This window comes from Hemicordylus capensis, chromosome 1 (genome assembly GCF_027244095.1).
Source record: "Hemicordylus capensis ecotype Gifberg chromosome 1, rHemCap1.1.pri, whole genome shotgun sequence".
Lineage (NCBI taxonomy): Eukaryota > Metazoa > Chordata > Lepidosauria > Squamata > Cordylidae > Hemicordylus > Hemicordylus capensis.
Window position 1 is genome coordinate 212,055,133 of NC_069657.1, and position 13,847 is coordinate 212,068,979.

At 42.1% G+C, this 13,847-nt stretch overlaps 1 protein-coding gene across 5 annotated transcripts in view; it reads left to right on the forward strand.

Annotated features, from left to right (window-relative positions):
• The window catches only part of MYO1B (myosin IB), a 170,127-nt gene that overhangs the window by 28,447 nt on the left and 127,833 nt on the right, over positions 1–13,847 (forward strand). For all 5 annotated transcript variants that reach the window (XM_053273726.1, XM_053273756.1, XM_053273763.1 and 2 more), the window contains exon 2: positions 3,903–4,046. In XM_053273726.1, the coding sequence (XP_053129701.1) occupies positions 3,912–4,046 (135 nt within the window). In that variant the 5' untranslated portion in view covers positions 3,903–3,911. The remainder of the gene's footprint in view (positions 1–3,902; positions 4,047–13,847) is intronic.

The following is a 13,847-nucleotide window of genomic DNA, read 5'->3' on the forward strand; positions in this document are numbered from 1 at the left end:
TAGGGAACAGTGACCATAGTGTGATCAAATTCAGGATACATGCAGGGAGAGAATCACCAAGGAAGTCTAACATGGACATTTTGAATTTTAGAAGAGGAAACTTCTCCAAAATTAGGAGTATGGTGAAAAGAAAGCTGAAAGGGAAAATTAGGAGAGTCACTTCACTCCAGAATGCATGGAGTTTACTCAAAACTGCAATACTAGAAGCCCAGTTGGATTGTATATCCAAAAGGAGGAAAGGTACCACTAAGTCCAGGAGAATGCCAGCATGGCTAATGGGTACCATCAAGGAAGCCATAAAAGGGAAGAAGACTTCCTTCCGAAATTGGAAGGCCTGTCCAAATGAAGAGAACAGAAAGGCACACAAACTCTGGCAAAAGAAATGCAAAGTGACAATAAGGGAGGTGAAAAGAGGGTTTGAGGAACATTTAGCTAAAAGCATCAAGGGGAATAACAAAAACTTATTTAAATATATCAGAAGCAGGGAGGCGGTTGGACCATTAGACAATGGGGGAAGTAAAAGGGATTATTAAGGAGGATATGGAGGTTGCAGAGAAGCTAAATGAGTTATTTGCATCTGTCTTCACGGCAGAGGATACTGAACATATACCTGTTCCTGAACCAGGCATTTCGAGGACGGAGGCTATAGAACTGAGACTAATAGAAGTGACAAGAGATTATATTCTAAACTGTCTGGAAAAAACTGAAAACTAGTAAATTGCCAGGGCCAGATGTCATCCACCCAAGAGTCCTCAAAGAACTCAAATGTGAAATTGCCAACCTCTTTGCTAAAATATAGAACTTATCCCTTCAATCAGGCTCTGTACCGGAGGATTGGAAAGTAGCAAATGTAACACTGATTTTCAAAAAGGGATCCAGGGGCGATCTGGGAAATTACAGCTTAACATCCATTCCAGGCAAATTGATGGAAAGCATCCTCAAGGATAAAATTGTAAAGCACATAGCAGAACAGGCCCTGCGGGGAGAGAACCGGCATGGCTTCTGCAAAAGTAAATCTTGCCTCACAAACCTTTTGGAGTTCTTTGAGAGTATCAACAAGTGTGTGGATCAAGGTGATCCAGTTGACATAGTATACCTGGACTTCCAAAAACCTTTGAACAAAGTTCCTCATCAAAGACTCCTGAGGAAGCTTAGCAGCCATGGGATGAATGGACAAGTGCATGTGTTGATTGCTAACTGGTTGAAAGACAGGAAACGGAGGGTAAGTATAAATGGAGAGTTTTCACAATGGAGGGAAGTAAGAAGTGGGATCCCACAGGGATCTGTACTGGGACTGGTGCTTCTTAATTGATTCATAAATGATCTAGAAGTAGAGGTAAGCAGCAAGGTGGCTAAATTTGCAGATGATACCAAACTCTATTGGGTAGTGAAATCCAAAACTGCTTGTGGGGAGCTCCAAAAGGATTTCTCCAAACTGGGAGAGTGGGTGACAAAACGACAAATGTGTTTCAGTGTTGGCAAGTGTAAAGTGATGCACATTGGGATGAAAAACCCCAACTTCAAGTATACGTTGATGGGATCTGAGTGTCTGTGACTGACCAGGAGAGGGATCTTGGGGTCGTGGCTTGTTGAAAGTGTCGACTCAATGTGCAGCAGCTGTGAAAAAGGCCAATTCCATGCTAGGGATCATTAGGAAGGGGATTGAAAATAAAACTGCTAATATTATAACGCCCTTATACAAAGCTATGGTGTGGCCACACCTGGAGTACTGCGTACAACTCTGGCAGGATCCCTCTGCCAGTTGCAGGGGAATAACAGCAGGAGAGAGGGCATGTCCTCAACTCCTGCCTGTAGGCTCCCAGCGGGATCAGGTGGGCCACTGTGTGAAACAGGATGCTGGACTAGATGGGCCTTGGGCCTGATCCAGCAAGGCTGTTCTTATGTTCTTATGAGGCTCAAGAGATTGGGCAGCTAAAGGAAGTGGTTGCTACCCTGAGAGGTAATTTTGCCACTTGTGGTTTTTATTGTCACTGTAGCCTTGTGACCTGGCAACCCTGAAAGAAGGGTCAAAAGGTAATGTGTGGTGGGGCTGAATTTCACACATGGGCTTGAACTAATCCGTCAGTTCTTTGGCTGCAGGCTTCTAGCCTTTGATAAAATACCATGAATATGGAGTTAGTTTCCAGGATTCTTTGGGGAATCCATGGCAATAAAGAGAACAGAAGGGCCACAAACCTCTTGTCAGTGAGAACCTTTTGCCATTCCACAAGGTTCAATTAAAACAAACAAACAAACACCCATTTTTGTTTTGCTGACTTACTTTATTAGAGTTATTGCATTCTCATAACTAGTCTGCTTAGGAACACTTTCTTCTTCTTTCTGACTCTTTTTCCAAATGTCCTCCACTTTCTATGAGCAACCTTAAGCTGTTGATCACTTTTAATCAAGCCTACACAAGCCAGTGGTGTCCTTTGGGATTCCTCTAGTCTTTTCCAATGAATTCTCTGTTGTGCAGGATGTTCTTTGTACTCAAGTGCAAATACCTGATTTATTAACCACCTGCAACCGATTAAGCATCTGGGCTGCCCCTTAACTCCTTTACTAGCTGCTCATGCCAATCACACACATACACATTTAACTCTTTCCTTGTGTTTGAACTGTGAATACATATAATTGTTTTCTAGAAACTTGTAATTAAGGCAATTTCAGATGTAGAAATATATTGATGCATAGTAGAATGTCCTTTGCTAAGTCTGGGTTGGGCAGTCTTTCAGTGTTGGATCTCTTGCACCTATAGTTAGTTAGGTAGAGGAAAAATTCTTGCAGGGCAGCTTTTGAGACCCTTGCAGCACTATTGAGAAGATAAGCTCCCATGACCATAATTCTATCACCTTTGTATATGTTTAAAAGTAGAGGCCCTTTTGTTGAATGGCTGGCTACTCCTGTGATAGGACAGTCTACCAGGAAAACATTGAATGAATGAATGAATTCCTTTATTACAGCCAGAGGCTAGCAGGAAAAAAAAATTAACACAATTGATAGTAACTAATAAATCAAGCTGAAATCAAACCATTGACTGCCACAATCTAGACTCTAAGAAACTGAACGTGGTAACATTATAAATAAACACACTTATGATCTGCTAAAATAAATGGTACATAAAAATAATCAGAAACTTGTTTCAGAGATTTGAGGATTGAAGTCTGGTTATTTGGAGAATATGGTCATTACAGTTTTTATAAGTTCATGTACCTGTTTATTTCAGCTATGTATTTGTAAAAGAATGAGGCCATCACACAATCAAAAACTGTGCTCTACCCAGGTTTGGCAGCAGTGTGCACTCCCAATTTTTGGTTGTGTGGAAACAAGGTAAGAGAAAAACCTGAGTAGAAGTGATTGTGTGGAAGCAAGATAGGAGAAAAAGCTACCCAGGTTTTTCTTCTTCCTTGCTTCCACACAAACATTTCAACCCGGGTTTTCCTCTTACCTTGCTTGCACACAACCAAAAATTGAGAGTACACACAGCTGTCAAACCTGGGTAGAGCACAGTTTTTGTTTGTGTGAATGACCTCAGTGTTTTGAGATGGCCTAAAAGAGTAACCAAAAAACAAGTCATTTATTGATGTAAGAAATCTGGGTTTTTGTCGGCATCTTCTTCCTGAATAACTTTTTTTTTTCATAACAGTTGTACTGTATAGCAAAAGCAGATAGTGGGAACATTTGTTTTCTGACCTTGAAACTATGCTCTTGAGTGCTTTTGCTCCATATCTATCTTTGATTACGCTGCCTGCTGTGAGCAATCTTTTCCTAAATATTTTTTCCCTGTCTCGCAGTGTACTATAAATGTCACTTTAAAGTGCCCAAGGATTTTCTGCTTGTGTTTAGGTATCCTGAACTTTATATTAAAATTTAACCGTCCTACTTCTACTTTTTTCCTACAGTAGAGAAAAATGACAAAAATGGAGGTGAAGACGTCGCTTCTTGACAATATGATTGGGGTTGGAGATATGGTGCTTCTGGAGCCCCTTTCTGAGGAATCCTTTATCAATAATCTCCAACAGCGTTTTGGTCACAATGAGATATATGTGAGTATACTGCATTGTAAAAAATTCCATATCAGAATTGAATGACATCTCTTTATGAAATTAAATCATTCACTTGGGAATTCTGTAGATCTATTTTGAGCCACTAAACAAAAGGTATATAGTTAAATGCATAACAATAGACAAATCTAGTTAGCTGATGATGTGGTGGCAATCCTGAAATACAGTATCTCATCTTAAGGTGATACAAGATGAATTGTAATATCAGTTTTTACATCCCTCTCCCCCCATATAAAATGTTTTAATAGATGTTAATACTAGAATATACTTTTTTACAGTATATTCACAGTATAGCAAAACCCTCTGAAGTTAAGGCTTTGTGGAACAGCTGGGTTTTTAAGAAGGGTTTGTAAGGAGGAGGGTAGTTTCATTCATTCATTCATTTGATTTTTATACCGCCCTTCCAAAAAATGGCTCAGGGTTGTTTACATGGAGAAATAACAAACAAATAAGATGGAACCCTGTTTCCGAAGGGCTCACAATCTAAAAAGAAACATAAGATAGACACCAGCAACAGTCACTGGAAGTACTGTGCTGGGGGTGGACAGGGCCAGTTACTCTCCCCACTGCTAAATAAAGAGAATGTAATTGTTCTGGGAGGAAGGTTGAGATATAAGAGGCATTAAAGGAGAAATGGTGGTAGGGGAGCAGGATAATTTGGAGTGGCTCGAGGTGGTAGAAGTCATAGGTAGAGAGATATGGGGAAAGAAGGGCCAAAAAATTGGAGGGTTTTGATGGTAAATGTTATGTATTTTATAACTTGTCTTGATTGTAAAAATTGTGTAGGAATCAAGCTGCTCTTAGTTCCTGAAAGTGTACTGAATGATTCTCACTTTTACTTTCTGTTCCCTTAAAATCTTTCTGGAACCTGCCCGGAAGTCCCATCTGTTGGCCACACTGCTGGCTTATGCAAATGAGCATAAAATTGCCCTTCCCTGGGCAGATTTGTCTGTTAAACCTTTTTGGAAATGGCTATTCTTAAGGCTTCAAAAGAAGGGATGGCCACGTTCTTCCCTCTTCAAAGGGCATCCTTCCTTTGATAAGGAGAGGGGTCTTCTGTGACTCAGGCTAGTTGCAGACTTGTCTGCTCAGCCTCATGTGTGTGTTCTTTTGACAGGTTCTGCCAAGCAGAAAAGGCAGATGATTCTTTAAGAATCATCCCGGTAGCTTTACTTCAGAATGGCAATCTGTAAGCCTGGTGTACATACAGCAGCAAGGGTTTAGGGGATGCAGGGCCACAGGACTGCATGCTTCTGCTTGGTAAATCCCATTCATCTCCCTCAACCAGAGTTTGGCATTGTGTGACCATCACCAACCAGGTTTAAATGAAACTAGATTTAGTCTTGCTCTCAGTTTAAGAACTCACCTGTTCATTCCCCCCCCCCCGACCTATTTTCTTTTTCAACATTCGGCTTTTAAGGAATCTGTGAGGGCTGTATGCTAATTGGCATGCACACACAAAAATTTGTTTGTGGACTGACAGGGAGTGCTTACTAATAAAGCTGAAGGAAGGAGGATCACACATGCTTTTGACATGCAGAGGCATTGTCCTTGTGAACTTACTGCCTTTTATCTTTTTTTTTTTTTAAGCCAGCTTTGTTCAATTGTCCAAACTTCTTCTGCTGACTTCGCACTTTTGTCTTGGAATTCTTGGTATCAGTGCAAAACACTAGAGTCATCCATTTTTACCTTGCTTATGACGCTGGATAAAAACAAAGGCTCTGAATGCGTGGTGCACAAGTAGTTCCTGTATTTGTCCATCATAAATCAATGGAATCAAATATCCCACCCCCCACCCCGCTTTTTAAAGCTTGTAGAAAATTAAGTTGTTGAAAATGGATATCTTTAGTCCTTGAGGCTCTACACATGATCCATGTGTAGCGCTTGGTTGCTGGGTGGCTGGATTGGCTGCCCACATGACTACTGTCACTGTCACATGGAGTGGGCAGAGGCTGCAGGGATCATGGGCCGCCTGGCCCCCAGAAGTCCCAGGATGCCCCGCATGAGTGCTTGGGGCATCCTGGGGAGACCCCCAACACCGGGAAGCTTGTTTTAGCCTCCCGGCGGGGGTCTCCTCATGTGTTGCCATGGTGCGGAGCCATCCCATAGTGACTCACGATTGGGAAAACGGGGTTAGCGGAGCGCTTACTCCTCTAACCCCATTTAAAGGGAGGGCTTCTTTGGTGGGCTAGCCGCTAGAGAACCACTGGGCTCGCCTGGTGGTTCTCACGATGGGAGAAAATGGGGCTGGGCTCCTTTAACCCATTTTTCTCCCATCGTGAGAATAGCCACCTCCTAATTACACACTCATCAGGGAGGCACGATTGCATGCAGTTTCTCGTTGAGTACAAACCAGAGTTTGCTTCTCTGCATTGTGACATGGCCCTTTAGATGTGAAATGATTCTGCAAGCCCTCTGTAGATAGACTTAAGTGCTAAACTCAATGCCTAGTATGGCTTGCAGTTAGGGAAGTAAGGTGCCAGGCTTATCTCTTTCGTTCCCAGTCTTATTTTTTAGACACTTTTCTTTCCAGTAAGTAGGTGAAACTTGCTAGGGGTAATTGCAAACTACTGCAGCAGTTAAATTTGCTGTAGTGTTTGCTTTGGCAAAATAACCAGTGTAATTGTCTTTATTAGCTTAGGAACAATTTGCCTTCTAGGTGGTATTGCCTGCTGCTTAAACAGACTTGTGTTGAAAAATTTGGTCTGATGCCATAATTGTTTTAGAAAAGGAACTTTTGAACAAGTATTACAACTCTGATCTTCATATATTCAAGAGAAAAGAGAGAATAGCCAACCTGACTGATTCTTTGCCCTTAAAAATATAGTCAACTCATTTCTGCTCTTCAGGATAAGATCTCTGAGATGAAAGCAAAGCACTTGATGTTATTTAGTAATACCTTTTGATTGCCAGTGCAAACAAAATACCTTTTTCCATAAGGTGCCAGGTCATGTTCTTTGTGCTGCTTCATAACTTTTATTTCTAAGTAATGCTAGGAATGTTGTCTCTATTCCTAAACAACTGTATTCTGCTGCTGTGTAAATTTTGCTGCTCTTGCTTCTTTGCCTCCCTTACTTAATCCAAGTGTGTGTGTGTTTTTCTTTATTAGAATACCATTAACTGTTGTTTGCTTAATTGCAAAACAAGCCTGAGCACTTTGCTCTTGAATTCTGAAATTTGAACCTTTGTTTGGCTTAAGATTTAGAAATGCAAAGCATCCTGTTATATTTGTCAGAATGTTTAATTTGATGTATAGGCCTTGTCATGATGAGATAGAATTCTGCATGAGTACATGGTGGTCCTGTGCTATTCTATGAAAAGAAGCCCAGTGCATGCAAAACATTCCCTACTACATGCTCCAAGGTTTTCTTCTTCACACAACAGGAATGCCCTATGCATGTGGGACTGTGGATAGGCTATGATTCTTTAGTGAACGTAATGCAGTGAAATGACATTTAATAATCAAAAGAGTGCCAGAAGTGCATTCCAGCAGTTCCTCTCCTCTGTAAATGGGAAACTGCTTTTCAAACTCTGAGTTCTTAAACTGAATGTGAGCAATGTACCTAGCTGAGTGGAAGCAACTCAGTGTACAAAGTACATGGACACTAGAGTCCCTTCCCTTTCTACAGCTCTCATTTCAAGGCCCTTGGATACTTTTAAAATTTGTGGGAGGTTGAAAAATGGTCTGGCAGTTCCAATGCAAGTACCTGGGAAGCAGATCTGCTGCAGGGAAGTGCTGAATGTGTGCTAGATGAGGACTTCACAACTTCAGCACTCCTGCAGATGTTGGACTACAACTCCCATCATTCCCAATGGTTGTCTGCTGTGGCTGGGGATAATGAGAGTTCTGGTTCAACAACAGATGGAGGGCTAAAGATTGTGCTTAAGATCAACATGCGCACATAAAAATTATAAGACAAAGTAGTATCATAAATATTTTATTTTCCCCACCCCCTTCCTTACTCTGTCCTGTGCCCTATACTTGATTGTACCTCGCTTTGCTTGAAGTAGTCCACATTCCCCTGTTCGCTTTTTCTTTATTTAGATATTAGCTTGTTATATTGTTTGTTTTTAGAGAGTATAGTTTAGAAAGTGGATAATGTATTTTAAAAGTTGTGTATTTTAAAACTGCATACATGAAATTATAAACTTTGATAAAATATAAATGAAACTTTTTAAAAGCTGGGAACATTTTTAAAAAAATAATCATCAGATGCCTACTTCAGATGTAATGGGAAACTATGGTTTGCTGCTACATGAACAAACCTCTGAACTACATGCTTCTATGGGCATCTGCAGGACTTTTTCTGGGGGTAGGCAAAGGCTGCAATCCTATACTCACTTACCTGGGAGTATGCCCCATTAATTGGATTTTCTCAATATCGGGGGGGGGGGAATTGCCCCCTTTGCCCCCTTCCAGACACCCATGTGTGTTCCCCTACCCATTAGGCTTGAGGAAAGGAGGTAAATATTTTACTTGCACTCTGAATGAAACCACAGTTCCATGTTATTTCTGAACTTGGGAACTGTGGTTTAAAGTAAAAACTTGGTGAATTCAGTGCTTGATTTGGTTTCCCCATCTCTGGTTTTAAGTGAACCACAATTCAGACCCAAAGTGGAAATGTGGTTGCTTTCAAAGGGAAAGTGTTCCTTTCTGTTCTGGATGTAAGAGAGGTGGAGGAGAGTGAGTGAGCAGGAGCCCACATCTCACAGAGGTCATTCTCGTAGCAGGAAATTATGAGCCACTATGTCTGAATTGGTCCACTGTGAATATCATGGGGATCACATGTGTTATTAACAGGAATGGAAGCAAATTGCATTCTTTATTTGCTTGTCAATTATGCTTTAACTCCAATTTCCAACTCTTCCTTCATCCTGAATGTGTTTGGCCCAAACACTAGACCTTTTCTTCCTCTGTTCCTCAGTTATGTTCTGTTTAGGAACATAGGAAGCTGCCATATACCGAGTCAGACCATTGGTCCATCTAGCTCAGTATTGTCTACACAGACTGGCAGTGGATTCTCCAGGGCTGCAGGTAGGAATTTCTCTCAGCTCTGTCTTGGAGATGCCAGGTAGGGAACTCAGAACTTCTTGTATGCAAGCATGCAGATGCACTTCCCAGAGCGGCCCCATCCCCTAAGGGGAATATCTTACAGTACTCATGCATGTAGTCTCTCATTCATATGCAACTAGGGTGGCCCCTGCTTAGCAAAGGGTACAAGTCATGCTTGCTACCACAAGACCAGCTCTCCTTTGAATCTGCAAACATGATAATGTAAGGTTAGCATGTAGTAGTCTGCCTCTTCATCCTAAGGCAACACAGTCATGGTGATAATAGTATCTGTCCAGAAAGTAAAATTTGACTCTAAACCAAATAGTAGAATTAATGGCTTGAAAATGGGTATCATCTCTAAAAATCCATTGTCTGTTTTTTGAGTATAACGATAGTATGTGCACACACTTTAAGTTTGAAAAAATAATTTGGAATTTGAATCATGATTTCTCTGTTGATAATCTTGTCCTGTCTTAGAGTTGCATCTTGAAGAATTCTAAAAAGAATTGAATTGAACCCTGAAAGTTCTGAAGCATTTAACCAAAACTTAGCACTAACTGAAGAAGGTTTGATAGCACTTAAAATCCACGTTTAGCCTACTTTCCTTAAGGAAAGTAAGCTTATGAGATCACCTGTGTCTGTCTGTGTCTCTCCGCCCCCCCTCCCCCCCGGCTATCAACTTTGCAATGTCTGGACCAATATGAACAAAATTTGGTACAGTTGTAGGGACACCTCAACGGCTTAGTTTGTGATAATGTCATCCATCCCATTCTAGATGGTGAACATGTAAATGTTTGAGGTGCAAGTGGGCTAATGTGTGAACCACCTAACCAATTCGAATCAAATTTGCTACAACTGACCACCATGCTGACCATGCAAATGGCACCTACGCATATGTGGATGCCATGTGCGTGCTGGTGCCACCTTGGGGGTTATTGGGATGTATACCACTCCAGCAGGAAGGCAACAGAGAGAAAGTCAGGATCTGTGCTCCTTTTTCTTAAGGTTTCCAGCCCAATTTCCTAAAAGTGCTCAAACTATGGTTTGTGCACAGCCCTACTAACCGATTTGAACAGTTACTGTGAGTGACAGATAGGGGCACCTCAGTGATATAGTTTATAATGATGTCATCCACCCTGATTCAAGATGGCTGATGCATGAACAGTTGAGGCACAAGTGGGATAACTTGTGGACTGCCTAACCGATTTGAACCAAATTTGGTACAGCTGTAGTGAGTGACGTATAGGGACACCTCAACGGTATAGTTTGCGATGATGTCATCCACCCCCAATTCAAGATGGTGTGTGAACATTTAAGGCTGAAGTGGGCTAACTTGTGAAGATGGTTATTATCAATTAGTATTATAGTGAAAGGAAAGTAGGCAGATTTATTCTTACAAGAACAACTTGTTCAGTTTGATCTTGCAAAGCTTTCATGGACTACATAAATGGCAGACCTTTTTCATGGTGTCATAATTATTGAAGCGCTGTGAACGTTGGAAAAAGGAGGGTTTCTGACTAGGGATGTGCATGGAACCGGTCCAAACGGTGGCCAGTTCGAAGGCAGGTGGGTTTTTTTTTTTTTTTTGCTGCTTTAAGGGTGGGGGAGGGTGCACTTAACCTCCTACTGCTCTTCCCCCACTGGTGCTCCGGTTTTCTAAAGTCCATCGGGGTGGCAGCGTATCTCCCTGCTGCCTCATTGCCCCCACTTACTGGAACTATCCGACGCACCTGCATGTGTTGGCATGCCCAATGTGTGCGCACCTGCACATCAGATACTTCCAGATAGTCCTGGTAAACGGGGGCAATGGGGTGGCAGGGAGGTACACTGCTGCCCCAATAGACTTTAGAAAACGGGAGCACCAGTGGGGGAAGAGAGGCAGGAGGGGTAAGTGCACCCTACCCTGCCCTTAAAGCAGCACCTTCCTGCCTTAGAACCACCCCTGCTCAGTTCCGTGCACATCCCTATTTCTGACATCAGAAAAGGGGGGTTTCCAATGATGTAAATCCCTTGCCTCACCACCAAGAGGCATCAGATTGCCAGGAAAGTGCCCCAAGTAGTGTGCTGGGGGGCAGCGCGCCTTTAATTACCTGCCCAGCAGAGGTGGCTGGATGGCACAGCGATTCTTGGGAGCTTCAGGGCGGGCAGGCAGGGAGTGACGCAGAGCAGCAGGGCAGCCTGGGAATATATAGGACAGGGAATATAAGGCATGTTTCCAATTCCATGGTCTACCTGCAAGTGGATGATGGCGAAGAAATCATCCTTGACTTGTGAAAACACTGAAGACTTTGACTTGTGAAAACACTGAATTGTGATGGAGATCATTGCCATGCAACATTGTTGAGTGCATGGAAACCCTCTGATAAGATCCAGGGCTGGTGTAATGGGAATGCAGAGGAACTAACCAAGATGGAAATAGCTGTGACTGTATGGTGAACTGGGCAGAGTAGTAATTGAAATCTCCATGTAAGAAGTGCTTCATTTAGATAAAATTGTTCCAAAGTCTCTGTTTTCTTTTACTCAAAAAGCAGGTCCTCTGTTCTGTAGCTTTGAACTGTGTAAAACACATTCTTGTTGTTTCTTTCCAGTTTAGATCTGTATCCTTTCATTTAAAATAGCATGGTTGTTCAACTGGCAACATGGTCTGTGTAACTATAGTAGCTAATCAAGCTGATCTGGTATACAATATGACCTAATGCAAAACGGTTATCTTTTCTTGGCCCAAGGAATGGAGTTAATGCATTTTGCGTTTTATGTTTTCCTGGAAGACGGGTGAATAGAATTTCCTCTGCTCCTTCTCGACCAAGTGCATCATATATATTGATTGTGCATTCTGGTTCTTTCAAGGCAGAGGGAATGACCCCCTACCCCCACTTTACCATTTGCTGTCTTTGACTTGGCTCCAGTTGCTGGCATGCTGCCTTAAAATGTAAGGAGTCTCCACTGATTTGGAGGGGTTGCATCAATTTGGATGTATGGGAGAGCTCTTGCTGAGGATGAACTGTGCCGTAGCCTAGGTTCTTCCCACCCTCTTCATCTGCCACTGTCAGCCTGTGGGTTGGACATGATCTTTCCTCCTGAGCATGTGGGTGTGTGCACATGGCTTCATACCCCCCTCTCTTTTATCAAGGCAACTTGGTATGAGGGGGAAGTCTGAATGCTTGACTGTTTACACCTGAACATTTCCAGGGATTTAAGGGACTGAACCATCTGAACCATTCTGCAGTCTATTTTGAACAACTAGCTGTTTGCATATATGTTCTTCAACGCCGTGTCTTATTTTTTGTATTAGTTTGCCTTATTGTGGAATATTTTTTATTCCATGTGACTCTTGTCGTACCTTACCCGTCCCAGAGTGTGTATGTATATCTATTGATATACTGTGAGAGCTGGTCTTGTGGCAGCAAGCATGACTTTAGAAGTGTGAGTACTGTAAGATATTTTCCTCAGGGGATGGGGCCGCTCTGAGAAGAGCAGAAGGTTTCAAGTTCCCTCCCTGGCTTCTGCAAGATAGAGCTGAGAGAGATTCCTGCCTGCAACCTTGGAGAAGCTGCTGCCAGTCTGTGTGAACATTACTGAGCTGGATGGACCAATGGTCTGACTCAGTATATGGCAGCTTCCTATGAGTAAACACACACTTCTGGTAGTATGTTTACCTTAATGGCAGCTATGAGTTCAAAGAAAGCTAACATTAATTTTATGTGTATCTCTAAATCCTATTTGATTTTCTGAATTACAGGCCCAGACTTGTAACTTACTGGTCAGCATAACTGCCAGTATCAAATGGTTGGCTGTTCTAGCTGAGCTCTTTCAACTTCTATATTTTATGGCTGTGACCAAAGTAGAAGAAGAATGTTGTGGTGAGTGAAGGCCAGTGTTCCCTCTGTGCGCACGGACTGTGTGCACATACTCACACCTTTTTTGATGTCCACTTGGTCAATTTTAGATCCTGCTCAGGTTGAATCAGGAAGGCCCCACTCTGAATGCACATGCGCGCACACTGCCTTGATACTGCTGCCCAGAATAAAACTCATTCTGCACACAGATGAAAAAAATTAGAGGGAACATTGCTAGAAGCCTAAAGGCCCACGACACTAAGGGAGTACCATAAGTCACATCACATACGACAGAAAACATCCAAATAAAGTAATATGTTTAAAGCTATTTATTTTGTTTAACTTTAATGAGAATAAAGATGTGAAGCATTCATGTTTATGTCAGTCATCCAAGTACCTTGACACTCATTTGCCAGACTGCTGGAAATGATTTTTTTTTTTTTAGCAATTTAGTTCAATACTGCCTGCATATCTTCCTCTTTGTCTCCCTAAATAGAAGGGCTAAAATTCTGACTCTTAAGAATGAATTAAAAGTATACCCTCTGTATATTTTAAAGTTTTAATCTATTGATGAATTGGTTGCCTTTGGCTAACGACCCTCCATGAGCCCCCTCCTCTGAATGGGCCCTGAGCGTATCGCTCCCCCATCGCCACATCAAGACTGCATGCACAGAGGTGGTCTCAGGCATTGGTCGTGAGCCCTTCTGCAGGCCCTGGGCAGCTGCCAACAACGCCAACCGCTGATGGTGGTCCCAGGTTGTAAGTGTAGCAAATGATTCCTCATAAAATAAAAATAGAATTTGGGAACAATTGCAGTAAGTGATGTTTAAAATTGACTAATCTGTTTTAAAGACAGAGTCAAAACGAAGCTTTAGGGCTTGGAAATACAGTCAC